Here is a 15,473-nt window from a genome sequence, read left to right on the forward strand (position 1 = left end):
AAGGAAAACGCATGGCAGAGTTTGTGTGTGTGTTGGGGGGCGGGGGTGGGGGGATTTGTCACAGCACTGGGTGGAGGGAGCTGCAGAAGCCAGGGTCCGCTTTGGCCAGGCAGGGGTGGGGGGAGTTGGGGCTGGAGGGAGACTGGGGCCGTTGCGCCTCCCCCTCCCTGTCTCCCGCCCCCGGCGCGCCATCGGCGGGAGGCGCAGGTGTCCACTGCATCCTGCGCGTCCCCATCCCTCGCTGCCCTGGCCGGGGCCCCAGCTCCTTTCTGCCTTCCGCCCCGCGTCCTCCCCTAACCTCGGATCTGGACGGGCGAACAGTGGGGCTGGGAAAGTTTGAGTCACGGTTGGGGGAGGGGAGGAGGCGGGCCGTGACCCTGAACGGGGTGGGCTCTAGGACCCGCCTCGGGCGCCCAGCAGGCGGACCCGCCGCTCGCCCCTATCCCTCGCGCACTGGCCGCGGCCCGACGGAGGAAGGCACTGCCTGCAGCCGCCGTGTGCACCGGGGCGGCCGGCTAGCTCCGACCTGCGCCTCCACCGCAGCATCCGCAGCCAGAGCCGCGCTCAGCATGATGCCCGGGGCGCCGCTCCTGCGGCTGCTGACCGCGGTCTCTGCGGCAGTGGCAGTGGCTGGGGCGCCCGGGACGGTAATGCCCCCCACCACGGGGCACGCCACCCTGGCCTTCGTCTTCGACGTCACCGGCTCCATGTGGGACGAACTGATGCAGGTGATAGATGGCGCCTCGCGCATTCTGGAACGCAGTCTGAGCCGCCGCAGCCAGGCCATCGCCAACTACGCGCTGGTGCCCTTCCGCGACCCAGGTAGCGCCCCCGCACCCCCGCCCGCCGGGCGCCCCCTTCGAGGTGCTCTCACCTGCCCGACCCCCTCAGTTGGCCCCGAACGCACCTGGACGTCGTGGGCTGCGCCGCGGCTTGGCGGGCGCGCCTTCTCGGCATATCCGCGCTGCGGGTACCCTGGGCACCTGGGCAGTCCTTGCAGCTGTCCCTTCCCTCCCACCCCCCTGGAACATTCCCTCGCTCAAGGAACCTGCTCTCCCTGCTCTCCCGCGCCGTTGTGAGACTTCAGCAAGTGACCTCACCTTCCCGCGCCTTACCGGCCCCACCCATGAAATGGTGAGGATGGCCTCCCAGACTTGCTGAGATGTTGAAATGAGGCATTCCTCTCGAGGACTTGGGACGCTATGAGCCTTCGCAGGGCTTTTCCTTTGGCCAATTCTTAGAATTCGCTCCCAGCATAGGCTTGGAGACCGGAACAGCTCCCAGAAGCAGGCCTTGAGACGAAATGGGGTCCACCACGGACCCTGCAGTGGGGAGCGGACTCACCCTTGCTGGTCTTGTCCCCTCGCCTGTGTTCCCTGGGGAAACGCAGCGCCTCTCGTGTGCTGGCCCCGTGGCCTCCACCTGCTGTGTTCTCACAGCTGAGTTCCGCCCTAACTCCTTCCCTGCACGCTGCACCTCTGCTTCCCCTTTAACCCCCTTCCTTGCAGCTCAGTGTTAGGGGCGCCCTTGAAAGGGTCCCTGGGCGCTCCACTGTAGAGAGTCCCAGGGACAGCGGTTGCTGAGTGAGCTGCAGGTTCCCAGCCGCGAGAAGCAGGACTGCTTTCCACACTTCTTTTTTTCTGAGACAAGGTCTGGCTCTGTCACCCAGGCTGGAGTGCAGTGGCGTGATCACAGCTCCCTGCAGCCTCAAACTCCTGGGCTCAGGTGATCCTCCTGCCTCAGCCTCCCAAGTAGCTGGGACTACAAGCATACGCCACCATGCCTGGCTGATTTTTAAATTTTTTATAGACATGGAGTCTCTCTGTATTGCCCAGGCTAGTCTCAAACTCCTGGCCTCAGTGATCCTCCCACTTAGGCCTCCCAAAGTGCTGAAATTACAAGCATGAGCCACTGCACACAGCCTCCCCAGCGTTTTTTAATGGAAAATTTCAAACTTACAGTAAAATGGGGAGAAACGTACATAGAACCGCCTATGCCCACCGAGAGCCTCTGAGTCATATTTTGCTTTATCACATCTCTCTATCATTCACCCCTCTGTCAAGGATAGCTTTATAAAGCAAAAAACAGACAAACAACCCTCCCCAAATAAAACACACACACACACACACACACACACACACACACACACACACACACACGCACAGATTCCTTGCTAAATTGTACTGCAGAGTGTTCTTATGCTGAGGAAATAGACAGTGGCCATTGGCTGTATGAGCCAGCAAGTCCTTGCAGAGGGATTTGCATTTATTAATCACAATACCATTACAGGTTCTTAGAAAATGGACGAAACGGTGGGAAGACATAGTTCTACGTAGGCTTCAGGCTGAGTTTGTGGTCTAGGGGCTTGGAGGCCCCTCTGCTTCCAGGAGTTCTGGGCACCACAGGGTTCTGCAGCTCTAAGCTCAGAAGCCAAGGCTCTAGACAAAGATTTCTAGGAACATCAGAGGGACAGCTTCCATCTTGGAGTCAGGGGGCAACCAAGCTGGGGGTTGTGAGGATGTGGGCTGTGAAGTGTGTTCTGACACTTGAGCGGGAACACAGGTCACCCTCCATCTCCCCAGCTCTCTCACCCACTTTCTGAATTGTTCTGGGGCTTCCGAAGACATCACACTGAAGGAGCTTAGAGATCGTTGAATCTACCCCTTTATCTTACAGTTGGAGAAACTGAGGCTCAGGACACTGATGAGACTTTCCCAAGGCCACCTGCCAGGGTGGCGTCATTCCTGAATCATAACCCACATTTGTCTCTGAAATATGTGGCTCCAGTGGCCCAGCAGGATAGCAGCCTTTCAGAGCCAGATGTCATGTCCTGAAGCCCAGACGAGGGTTCCTGAGGCTGTCCTCGCTGCCCCATTTGTGGCCACGAGCCTCAGGAGGCCCACCTCCCACCCCTGCTCTTCCCTCTCCTCTCTGGGCACTGAGCTGGCAGGCAGTTCTCCAGCCTTCACCAGGCTCAGCCCCCTCACTCCATCCCCTATGAAACAAAAATCCAGTTCTCCATCCTGGTTCCCCAAATTAGCTTCCGAGTGACACCCCCAGGTTCAGACGTCGGGGAAACTTCAGCATCATGGAGTCCTTGATCTGTGTAGAGCCCAGGGAGGCTCACAGTGTAAAGGGGCAGGGTTCATTCCATGGGGCTGGTAGCCCTCTGGGACAGGCCAGGTGGGGAGTAGAAAGTGACATGTGCTGGCTCAGGTGCCAACTCCTGGCCATGGGCCAGTAAGCAAGGAAGGGGGCTAAAGACCCCCCCTGAGGAAGCAGCCTGTGAGTAGGGCCTGAAGAACATCAATGAATGTTTACTGGGTTTTGGCCGTTTGCCTGGCAGATGCCAGGTGCTGGGAACACAGCAGGGAGAGAGGACTCCCTGGGGCATGTGGAGCTGGCTGGGTAAGGACCAGGGGATGGACAGGAGGGCTGATGTGGAGGGACAGGTGTGTGTGGGAGCTGGGTGTGCATGGGAGGAGTGGAGCAGGAAAGTGGGGAAGGGCAAGATTGGACACAGCCGTAACTGCAGGGCTGATTGATGCCTTGGCGGACTTGGATTTCCTTTTCTTTCTATGGGCTGGGAACAGCCACCGAGGGCTTCTGAGCAGCAGTTTGGAGCTGTGATTTAGGCCTGGCTGTGCCTTTTGAATCAGCAAATAGAATCCCCTTTGGTGGAAGAGGAACTTGAGAAACGGGTTGTAGCTGTTTGTTCCAGCTCCCAGAGCTGCACATGGGGAGGGTTTTCTTAAAGGAAGCCCCTCTCCTAAACCCCAAGAGGTGGGTGCGGGGCAAATTGTGGCGGTTCTGGACTGTTCCTGCTTGGAGACAAACTAAGATCCGTGCTTTGGAAATTTTACAGTTTCTAAATTAAAAAGTTGTATGTTCCCAGAGTAGAAAAGTTAGAAATTTGCTAATCATTGCAAAAGAGCCCTGGTTCCTTTTTTTTTTTTTTTTTGAAATTAGTAGTAGAAACCAAGATCTAGTGCTAAAATTTAGGTTGTTTTCAGTTTTTCTATATTAAAATGTTACTAAGAAACTCTCTTGTAAAAATCTTTGTCTGCATCTTTGATTGGTTTTTACGTAGGCTTAAGTTCCTCGAAGTGGAATTCTAGGCCATTTTTAACACACTGAGTTGGGGGGACGACTCTTCAGGTTGTTTTCCAGAATGTTTCAGGGGATTGAACTTCCACCAGAACCGTTTCAGGGGCCCGTTTCAGCACAGCCACCCCCAACACTGGAAATTAATATAAAAACCTTTCTTTTGTAATTCAGAAATGGAAAATGATATCTTCTTGTTTCAATTGCTAGTGAGGTTCAATATGTCTTTCAAGCGTTCACTAGATATTTTTGGTATGAATTTCTTATTTTGTAAACTGTCAGTTTCTTTGCAAATTTTTTCATGGGAGTTTTAGTGCTTTTATTTTTAGTTGGAATGAGGACCTTATGTTGATGATGTTATCTGTTTTTTTTTGTTGTTGTTTGTTTGTTTGTTTTTTGAGATGGAGTCTTGCTCTGTTGCCCAGGCTGGAGTGCAGTGGCGTGATCTCTGCTCACTGCAACCTCCACCTCCCAGGTTCAAGTGATTCTCCTGCCTCAGCCTCCTGAGAAGCTGGGACTACAGATGCGTGCCACAACGTCCGGCTAATTTTTGTATTTTTAGTAGAGACAGGGTTTCACCATGTTGGCCAGGCTGGTCTTAAACTCCTGACCTCAAGTGATCCACTCACCTCAGCCTCCCAAAATGCTGGGATTACAGGCATGAGCTACCATGCTTGGCCCTAACTGTTTCTTTTTTTTTTTTAAGTGTACTTAGTATTTTTCCTGGTTGCTTGTCTTTTAGTATTTGTAATTCTTAGAAGTTTTGAAGTTTTAAATGTTTATATAGAGAAATCTATTGTTTTTTTTTTCTTTGTGATTTCTTCACTTAGGTGCTTATAAAGGTTTTGTTTTTTTTTTTTTCCTATCACAAAACCAGTTAGGCAGATTTTCTAGGGTTTGTGTATGTGTGTGTTTTGTTTTATTTTCGTCTCTTCACATTTAATTCTTCAACTTGAAATTTTAAAAATTGGTAGGCTGGGCTCAGTGGCTCACACTTGTAATTCCAGTACTTTGAGAGGCTGAGGTGTGAGGATTGCTTGAGCCCAGGAGGTCAAGATTGCAGGGAGCTATGATTGTGCCACTGCCCTGCAGCCTGGGTGACAGAGCAAGACCCTGTCTCAAAAAGAAAACAACAACAACAAAAAGAAAAACAGAAAATCTCAATAAAGTGTGGGCTTGGGTTAATAATTATGTATCAATATTTATTTATTAGTTGTGATAAATGTAGCATAGTAATGTAAGATGTTAATAACATCAGCCTTCTGAGTAGCTGGGACTACAGGTGCACACAACCACACCTGGCTAATTTTTTGTAGAGATGGGGTCTTGCTATGTTGCCTAGGCCGATGTCAAACTCCTGGCCTCAAGTGATCTTCCTGCCTCTGCCTCCCAAAGCAGGGGAATTACATACATGAGCCACGGCGCCCGGCCTTCCTCAGTTTTTCTTTAATGCCCTTTTTCTGCTCCAGGATCCCATCCAGGGTACATTAATTGTGTCTTCTTCAGCTCCTCAGGTTGTGAGTTTCTCAGGCTTACTTTCGTTTTGGTGAAATTGACAGTTTTGAGGAATACTGGTCAGCTCTTTTCCCTCAGTCATTATTTGCCTAATGTTTTTTTCCAGTTAGACTGGGTAATGTTTTGGGAGGAAGACCCAGCATTAAAATACCATTCTCATCGTCTCATATCAAGAGCACACGCTATCACAGTGATGGAACGCTGTTGATGTTAAGCTTGATTGCCTGACTCGGGTAGTATTTTTCAGATTTCTCCACTATAGAGTTACTCTTTTCCCCCTCTCTCTTTCCATACTGGGCTCTCTGGAAGAGAGTCACTGTGTGCAGCCCACGTTTAAAAAGCGGGGAGCCATGATCCACGTCCTTGGTGGGGGAGTATCTATCTACATGGATTATTTGGAATTATTCTGCATGAGAGTTGTCTCTTCTGCTCCATTTATTAATTAATTCAATCACTTATCTACATCAGCATAGAATCATGGCTAGCTATTTTATACTTTGTGTTATGATCCTAAACCACTTTATTTTGCTCCTCAAATGTTTCTGACTGTGGTCATCGGGAGCTTGTTCAGTTGGTTTCTGTGTCCCTTGGACACCCCTCTTGTTGTGCACGTGTGTTTTTTGTTTTTGTTTTTGTTTTTCCACATTCCTACTTTCTGGCACTGGTAGAGGCTCCAGGCTCATCTTAGGTATTTCCTGCCTCAGTCCTTGAATTCGCTATTTCTCCAAGGAGCCCTGGTTCCTGTGATTGGAAACCAGGATATCCGTGCTAAGTGAGTTTGTTGGTACTGAGGTGCCGTTACTTCTAAAACCTCCCTTAGCTGACAGGGCAAGGAGATGTATGTTGTATATATAACCTGTGTTTGTACTTGTATCTATAAATAGTTTTATATGTAATCATCCGTGTCTATATTAAGCTAAACATGAGTTCATGCTGATATCTTCAACTCTAATTTATATTCGATATTGGATTAGATGTATTAGGTATATGGAGAGTCAAACCTCTTCCTGTTCCTTATCTAGAACCTCCACGTCTAACAGTCAGAAACCTGTCCCCTGCCACCCACCATCCCTTTACTTTACTGTTTAGTTCCAGTATACATTTAAAGTGGTTTCAGAATTGTTGAGTAGGACCCCCATGGGAAACAGCTTTATTAACTAGAATACAGTTCTTTTGCTTTTAGTCTTAACAGACTCCATTCATTTCCAAAATTACTTAGGCCAACACCTTCTTCAGCTTCTTCTTCTTTTTAAAAAAAAATAAATTTTTTTTTTTGTTTTTTTGAGATGGACTCTCACCCTGTCACCCAGGCTGGAATACAGTGGCGCAATCTTGGCTCACTGCAACCTCCACCTCCTGGGTTTAAGGAATTCTCCTGCCTCAGCCTTCTTAGTAGCTGGGATTACAGATGTGTGCCACCACGCCTAGCTAATTTTTGTATTTTTAGTAGAGATGGGGTTTCACTATGTTGGCCAGGCTGGTCTTGAACTCCTGACCTCAAAGGATCCTCCTGCCTTGGCCTCCCAAAGTCCTGGGATTACAGGTGTGAGTCACCATGCCTGGCCTCTTCTTCTTCTTCTTTTAAACTTTGAGAGAGGGTCTCATTCTGTTGCCCAGGCTGGATGGCAGTGGCTCGATCATGGCTCACTGCAGCCTCCATCTCCCCAAGCTCAGGTGATCCTCCCACTTCACCCCCAGAGTAGCTGGGACCACAGGCACATGCCACCACGCCTGGCTAATTTTTGTGTGTGTATACATATTTGGTAGAGACAGGGTCTTGCCATATTGCCCAGGTTGGTCTTGAACTCCTGGGCTCAAGCGGTCCACCCACCTTGGCCTCCCAAAGTGCTGGGATTACAGGCCTGAACCACTGCGCCTGGCCGAGCATCTTCTTTTTATTCATATTCTTCATTTGCAAAAGCTTCTTGAGAATTTTATCTTTTAGATGACATGTAGAAAAACTTGTCAACTTCCAAAAATTTTTTTCTACTGTGATTTTTCTTGGAATTGTGTTAAATCTTGATTTTGGGAAAGAGTTATCATTTTCAAAAAACTCTATTGTTCTCATCCATCAGACATGCCTCTTGTTCTGTTCACATTTATCTCTTTTAGTAAAGATTCATAGTTTTTTTTTTTTTTTGTAAAGATTCAGGTTTTTTTTCTCATAGGTTCCACCCTTTTTTTTTTTTTAAAGATTATCTTAAGATAGTTTGGGTTTTGTTACTATTTTGCCCAGGATTTTTTTCCATTACATTTTTTACAAATGAGTATTGCTAGTATGTTGGAAAGGAATTCATTTCATATATTAATTTTCTTTCCAGCTTCTTTTACTAAAGTTTTTTTTAACTACTTCTAATTTTTTGTTAATGTCTTCAGTTTTCTAGGTTGAGAGCCACAGCTTGTCCAAATTATAATACTGTCGCTTCTTTTCCAATCAAATATTTCACGTTTTAAGTGTTTTGTATTATTTATCAGCGAAAACTGTCAGAACAATACCACATAATGGTGATGGCTGCAGTTATCTTGTCTTGCTTTTTTTTTTTTTTTTTGAGACTGAGTCTCACTCTCTTGCCCAGGCTGGAGTGCAGTGATGCAGTCTCAGCTCACTGCAACCTCCATCCCCCAGGCTCAAGCGATTCTCTCACCTCAGCCTCCTGAGTAGCTGGTATTATAGGCATGCACCACCACGCCCAGCTAATTTTCGTATTTTTAGTAGAGACAGGGTTGCACCATGTTGGCCAGGCTGGTCCCAAACTCCTGACCTCAGGTGATTCGCCTGCCTCGGCCTCCCAAAGTGCTGGGATTACAGGCGTGCGCCTCCGCGCCCGGCCATCTTGTCTTGCTTTTGATTTTGCACCACTCATTCATTGTATGATGTTGATTCTTGGTTTGAGTTTTTGTCATCAAGTGAAAGAAGATGCATTCATTCCTAATTTTACTAAAAAAAAAATAAACTCAAAAAACAAGAAGAAGCAAAAACAAAACAAAAAATCCAAACAGGGATGGGTGTTGAATTTTAGCAAGTGATTTTCTGCTTTGTTGCAATGTTTATAAGATCCTTCTCCTGTTGACCTATTAATGTGATACATTAATTTTTTTTTTTTTTTTTTTTTTTTTTTTTTTTTTTGAGAGACGGAGTCTCACTCTGTCGCCCAGGCCGGAGTGCAGTGGTGTGATCTTGACTCACTGCAGCTTCCACCTCCCTGGTTCAAGCAATTCTTCTGTCTCAGCTTCCCAAGTAGCTGGGACTACAGGTGTGCACCACCATGCCCAGCTAATTTTTGTATCTTTTAGTAGAGACAGGGTTTCACTATATGTTGGCTAGGCTGGTCTCGAACTCCTGACCTCAGGTGATCTGCCCGCCTCAGCCTCCCAAAGTACTGGGATTGCAGGTGTGAGCCACCGCGCCTGGCCAATGCGTTAATTTTCAACTATTTTTGCATTTCTTGCATAAGTCCTGTTTGGTCACGGTGGATTATTCTTTAATATACAGCTGGATGATAGTTTCCAGCATTTTGCTTAGAGGTTTTGCCTTTTTCCATTTCATGTGTGCAATCAGTAAGTGGTGTTTTTCCTTTGTATTTTTTGTCAAGTTTTACCATCAGGGTTTAGCTTTTTCAGTTAATAATCCATTCCCTTCAAGAATCGCAAAATTAATACATGCTTGTAAAATATTCTACTACTACTCTCAAGAGGTGAAAACACTTTTAACACTCTGGTGTCCTTCCAGATCTTGTGTGCATGTATGTGTATACATTCACTCGTGTTAGACACACCAACGTTAAAAAATTATAGTATGTAAAGCATTTTACAACTTGCTTTCTTCCCCCCACATAATATGGCATGAATATCTCTTCCTGTCAGGAAACAGAGATCCTCCCCATTGTTTTTAATGACTCTATAAGATGCCATTGGAGGAATTAGCCTAATTTACCCACCCATCCCCCTACTGTGGAAAATAGGCTGCTTTCAGTTTCTTCAAAATAAACACACACATATTTGCAAACATATCTACAGAATAGATTCCCAGAGATAAAATTGCTTTGTTAAAGTATAGGAGCATTTTCCATTTGGAAAGACACCATCCAACTGCCCTCAAACGCACTGAGCCATCTTGCACCTGGACCCACGGAAGATGAGACTGTGTTTCCCCACACCCCCGCCAGCATCCGGGACATCATTCTGCCATTTTTTCCTTGTTTTTTTTGCTAGTTTCCTAGGTGGGAGATGGTGTCCTGCCTTAATCAGCATTCGTTGATCATTGGTGGCCTTCCAGTCTTCTGGAGTTTCTCCCTGGGTGTCTCTGGGGCTCCTGCGGCTCCATCATCTTTCCCAAGGGAGGAAGTGGCTTTCGCCGGTCAGAGGTGAGGATGCAGGTGGGCAGAGCAGATGTGTTTGGGCCACACACTTGCCTGGGAGCTGGAACGGCTGGGACTCTGGTTGCATGTTCCGGGTTGTGTGTGTGTACCTGTGATTTTTATTGTCACCCTGAGTGACATTGCTATTTTTATTTTTTAATTTATTTTTGAGATGGAGTCTTGCTCTGTCACCTAGGCTGGAGTGCAGTGGCACGATATTGTCTCATTGCAACCCCTGCTTCCTGGGTTCAAGCGATTCTCCTGCCTCAGCCTCCTTAGTAGCTGGGATTACAGGTGCTTGCCACCATGCCTGGCTAATTTTTGTGTTTTTAGTAGAGATGGAGTTTCACTATGTTGGCCAGACTGGTCACGAACTCCTGACCTCAAGTGATCCCCCTGCCTCGGCTTCCCAAAGTGCTGGGATTACAGGCGTGAGCCACCACGCCCGGCCGTGACATTGCTATTAACCAGCCTTGCCTCATGAAATAGAAACCATCAGTCCTTCTTCTGAGGGGAAAATTCACTCTCTTAACCTGGCCCTGGGCACGTCCCTCCTTGGAGGCCTGGAGGCCTGGAGGTCTGAGCGGCCTGTGAGGTGTGAGCTGGACTAGGCATGTCCTGTCATTCCCAGGGTGCCTGACGGGTTGGCGGGGAGTGGCCTGGCTGGGCCAAATAACACCTCATCAAAGGGCTTTCCAGGTGAGGAACTGTGCAGGGGAGGGGTGCTAGAAAGAGATGGCCCAGGGTGCCTGCAGGGGGAGGACCAGAAAGGTGAGGAAGCCATGGGTCTGAGGGCAGGAGGTCCCTGGAGGGGCAGGGGTGGGTGGCTGGGTGTGTCAGGTCAGCCTGTACAGCCTGACCTGGTCTGGTTCCTGGGGATCCCCCTGCACCCATTAATCACTTACTCCATCTTCAATTCTCAAGGGGCCCCTGGGGGCCAGGCAGGGTGCTGGCTTGCCTTGGCACCTGCAGTCCAGCCAGAAAGGCCCATGGTGAATAGCCAAGTTCCTAGGCATCTCATCACAGCTGTGGCTGCCCACAATGACATTCCTGAGGGAGTGACATTGAAGCTGAGGTGGAGAGAAGCTGGGTGGGTGGGGGAGGGTCAGAGCAGGACGGGGAACAGCACTCCAGGCAGAGGGAACAGCAGAAACAATGGCTGTGAGGTTGGCAGAAATATCTCCTTGATTGAACATTAGCAGGTGGAGTTGACAGGGACACTCAGGGTGGAGCTGGGCTCCATCACTGGGTGTTCAGGGAGAGGCCCTGGGGAGGAGGCCCCGAGGAGAGTTGCTTGCTGGACTCCTGGACACTGAAGAGGAGGCAGATAAAGGTTCTGGAGCCATTTGGCTCTTTGGGCAGAACCACCCACCCAGTTGGCTCTTGTGCCATTGTGTCTGTCCCTTGAGGGTGTCTTTGAGGGAATCACGTTTGCCCAGACGGGCTCAGGGGCTGTCTGAATTCTAGCAGGCTTGACATCACTTTCTCCAACCCCTGCCCTTTAGAGATGGGATAGCTGAGTCTTGGGGAGGGGAGGTGGTTTGACGATGGTGGTGGCTGAGCGCGGGACCTACCTGGGGTCACTGCAGCTGGAGGAGGGGGATATGTGGATCCAGGGCTGGCTCCAAAATTCCAGCCCCACTTGGAGAGAGAAGCAGGGGCAAGACAGGCCCCAGGAAGAGGCCTCGGCCTGAGATATTTCTGAGACTGGGTTCTGAGTGCCTGACTGCAGCCTTGACCGTGTCCACCGGGACACATGAAGCTGGGCGAGGAGGTGGGGCACCACGTGGGTGAGGGGTTAGGCCGTTCCACCCATGCGTGCTCCTCACATGTCTGAGACAGTTCATGGGGCTGGCCCCACACCCTCCTCTTGCCCAGTGGAAAAAACCCCGCCTGTGGCTTGGTGGTTCCAGGCCAGGCTTCTGGGGTTCACATGCTGGAAGAGGGCTTGAGTGGAGCCAAGGTCATGGGTTTAATCATCCCTGCAGCCAGCGGGCCTACTCGGAGGGACTGCACGCCACATCTGCCCAGCTGTTTGGCAAGTGCCCACCCTCAGTCATGAACCTCCCTCCCTCTGCAGGCACAGGACAAGGGTCTGGGGAATGAGTTCTGAGTGTCTACAGCTTCATGGGTGGTTGACAGCTTGCAAATGGGGTCAGACTGACCTAGACTGGACTCTCATTTCTACTGCTTCCTGGTTGTAATTCCTTGGGCAGCTCACTTTACTTCCCTGAGCCTCCATTTTCTCATCTATAAAATGAGGATAATAGTAGACCTCATAGGTTGTTGTAAGGCTTTTATGAGCAAATGCATGTCAAATGCTTAGAACAAAACTTGGTGCTTAGTAAACATCAAAACAATGGTAACATCACCATTACCACCATCAACATCACCACCACCATCATCATCACCACCATCATCACCACCACCACCACCACCATCACCATCATCACCACCACCACCACCACCACCATCATCATCACCACCACCATCATCATCACCACCACCACCACCACCACGATCATCATCATCATCACCACCACCACCACCACCATCATCATCACCACCACCATCACCATCATCATCATCACCACCACCACCACCACCATCATTATCACCACCACCATCACCATCATCACCACCACCACCACCACCACCACCATCATCATCACCACCACCACCACCATCATTATCATCACCACCACCACCACCACCATCATCATCACCACCACCACCACCACCATCATCATCACCACCACCATCATCATCACCACCACCATCATCATCATCATCACCACCACCATCACCATCATCACCACCACCACCACCACCATCATCATCATCACCACCACCATCATCATCATCATCACCACCACCATCATCATCACCACCACCACCATCACCAACATCACCACCACTACCATCATCATCACCACCACCACCACCACCATCATCATCATCACCACCACCACTATCATCATTTTTGTTTGTTTGTTTGTTTGTTTTTTTGAGACGGAGTCTCGCTCTGTCACTCAGGGTGGAGTGCAGTGGCGCGATCTCAGCTCACTGCAAGCTCCGCCTCCCAGGTTCACGCCATTCTCCTGCCTCAGCCTCCCGAGTAGCTGGGAGTACAGGCGCCCGCCACCACGCCCGGCTAATTTTTTGTATTTGTAGTAGAGACGGGGTTTCACCGTGTTAGCCAGGTTGGTCTTGATCTCCTGACCTCGTGATCTGCCCGTCTCGGCCTCCCAAAGTGCTGGGATTACAGGCATGAGCCACTGCGCCCGGCCGCCATCATTGTTTTTGGAGGCAGTATAGTCAGTGGCAAAGGGAACAGGCATTGGAATGAAACGTTTGTGGATCTGGACATTGTACAACGTTGAAAAGTATTCTTCCAAAATTCATGTCCTTCCTGGGACTGCAGAATGAGACCCTATTTTCTTTTCTTTTTTTTTTTTTTGGACGGAGTTTCACTTTTGTTGCCCAGGTTGGAGTACAATGGCACGATCTCGGCTCACTGCAACCTCTGCCTCCTGGGTTCAAGCGATTCTTCTGACTCAGCCTCCCAAGTAGCTGGGATTACAGGCATGCACCACCACACCCGGCTAATTTTGTATTTTAGTAGAGACGGGGTTTCTCCATGTTGGTCAGGCTGGTCTTGAGCTCCCAACCTCAGGTGATCCACCCGCCTCGGCTTCCCAAAGTGCTGGGATTACAGGCGTGAGCCACACCTCACCCAGCCTGAGACCCTATTTTCTTTTGAGACGGAGTCTCACTCTGTTGCTCAGGCTGAGGCTGGAGTGCAATGGCGTGATCCTGGCTCCTGCAACCTCCACCTCCTGGGTTCAAGTGATTCTCCTGTCTCAGCCTCCCGAGTAGCTGGGATTACAGGCATGCGTCACCAGGCCCAGCTAATTTTTGTATTTTTAGTAGAGACAGGGTTTCACCATGTTGGTCAGGCTGATGGTCTCGAACTCCTGACCTTGTGATCCACCCACCTCGGCCTCCCAAAGTGCTGGGATTACAGGCATGAGCCACCTGCCGTGGTGAAGGACAGAGACAGGGTCACTGCATGCATGATGTATCCAGTCAACTCTTGCCCCAGATCTTCCCCACTGACATGGAGGGGCTGTCTTCTCTTGGGGCCTCAGTTTCCACATCTTTAAAAAGGTGGGGGTCTTCAGATCTCTTCCTCCTCAACATTGTTGTTTTGTTTTTTTTGAGATGGAGTCTCGCTCTATCACCCAGGCTGGAGTGCGGTGTCACAATCTCGGTTTCCTGCAACCTCTGCCTCCCAGGTTCAAGCAACTCTCCTGCCTCAGCCTTTTGAGTAGCTGGGATTACAAGCATGTGCCACCACGCCCAGCTAAGTTTTGTGTTTTTAGTAGAGACGAGGTTTCACCATGTTGGCCAGGCTGGTCTCAAACTCCTGACCTCAATTCATCCGCCTGCCTGGGCCTCCCAGAGTGCTGATATTACAGGCGTGAGCCACCGCGCCCGGCCCTCAACATTGTTATGTTTGGCACATAGGTTGTGGTCAAATTGAGTTTTCTGAAGTTGATTCTTGCTGAAGACCAAATGGTGAAAGCCGTGGTAGGGTAGAATGATATCTTCCCAAAGATGTGCCTGTCCTAATGCACAGAACCTGCAAATGTGTGACCTGCCATGGTGAAAGGGACTTTGCAGGTGTGACAAAGTCATGGCTCTTGAGAAGGGAGATTGTCCTGGAATATCCAGGTGAGCCCTTTATAATCACAAGGGTCCTCATAAGAGGGAGGCAGGAAGCTTGGAGTCAGAGAGGGAGCTGTGACGACAGCAGCACAGGAGAGAGACAGACGCCCTACTGCTGCTTTGAAGATGGAGGAAGGAGCCATGATCTAAGGCCTCTAGCAGCTGGAAAAGGCAGGGAAACTGATCCTCCCCTAAAACCCCCAGGAGGAATGCAGCCCTGCTGACACTTGGATTTAGGACTGCTGACTTCCATAGCTGTGTGTGTGTGTGTTTTTTTTTTTTTTGGTTTTTTTTTTTGAGACGGAGTCTCGCTCTGTCACCCAGGCTGGGTGCAGTGGTGCGCGATCTCGGCTCACTGCAAGCTCTCCCTCCCGGGTTCACGCCATTCTCCTGCCTCAGCCTCCCGAGTAGCTGGGACTACAGGCGCCCACCACCATGCCCGGCTAATTTTTTTGTATTTTTAGTAGAGACAGGGTTTCACCATGTTAGCCAGGATGGTCTCGATCTCCTGACCTTGTGATCCTCCTGCCTCGGCCTCCCAAAGTGCTGGGATTACAGGCGTGAGCCACTGCGCCCGGCCTGTGTGTTGTTTTAAGGCATGAAGTTTCTAGTAATTTGTCACAGAAGCAATAGGAAACTGAGACAGAGGCCAACCTTAAAATCCTTTCCAGGGCTCTCTGGTCCAGGAGATCCTTCCTATTAAAATGATGTTTGACTGAGTAACTTTCTGAAAATTTGCTCATGCTTACTTGTTCAGTGAAAAGA

At 49.6% G+C, this 15,473-nt stretch overlaps 1 protein-coding gene across 1 annotated transcript in view; it reads left to right on the forward strand.

Annotated features, from left to right (window-relative positions):
- The first annotated feature begins 483 nt into the window (after nt 1-483).
- The window catches only part of HMCN2 (hemicentin 2), a 170,223-nt gene continuing 155,233 nt past the window's right edge, over nt 484-15,473 (forward strand). The window contains exon 1 of the mRNA XM_055351348.2: nt 484-822. Within this exon, the coding sequence (XP_055207323.2) occupies nt 570-822 (253 nt within the window). The 5' untranslated portion in view covers nt 484-569. The remainder of the gene's footprint in view (nt 823-15,473) is intronic.

This window comes from Gorilla gorilla, chromosome 13 (assembly GCF_029281585.2).
Source record: "Gorilla gorilla gorilla isolate KB3781 chromosome 13, NHGRI_mGorGor1-v2.1_pri, whole genome shotgun sequence".
Taxonomy (NCBI): domain Eukaryota; kingdom Metazoa; phylum Chordata; class Mammalia; order Primates; family Hominidae; genus Gorilla; species Gorilla gorilla.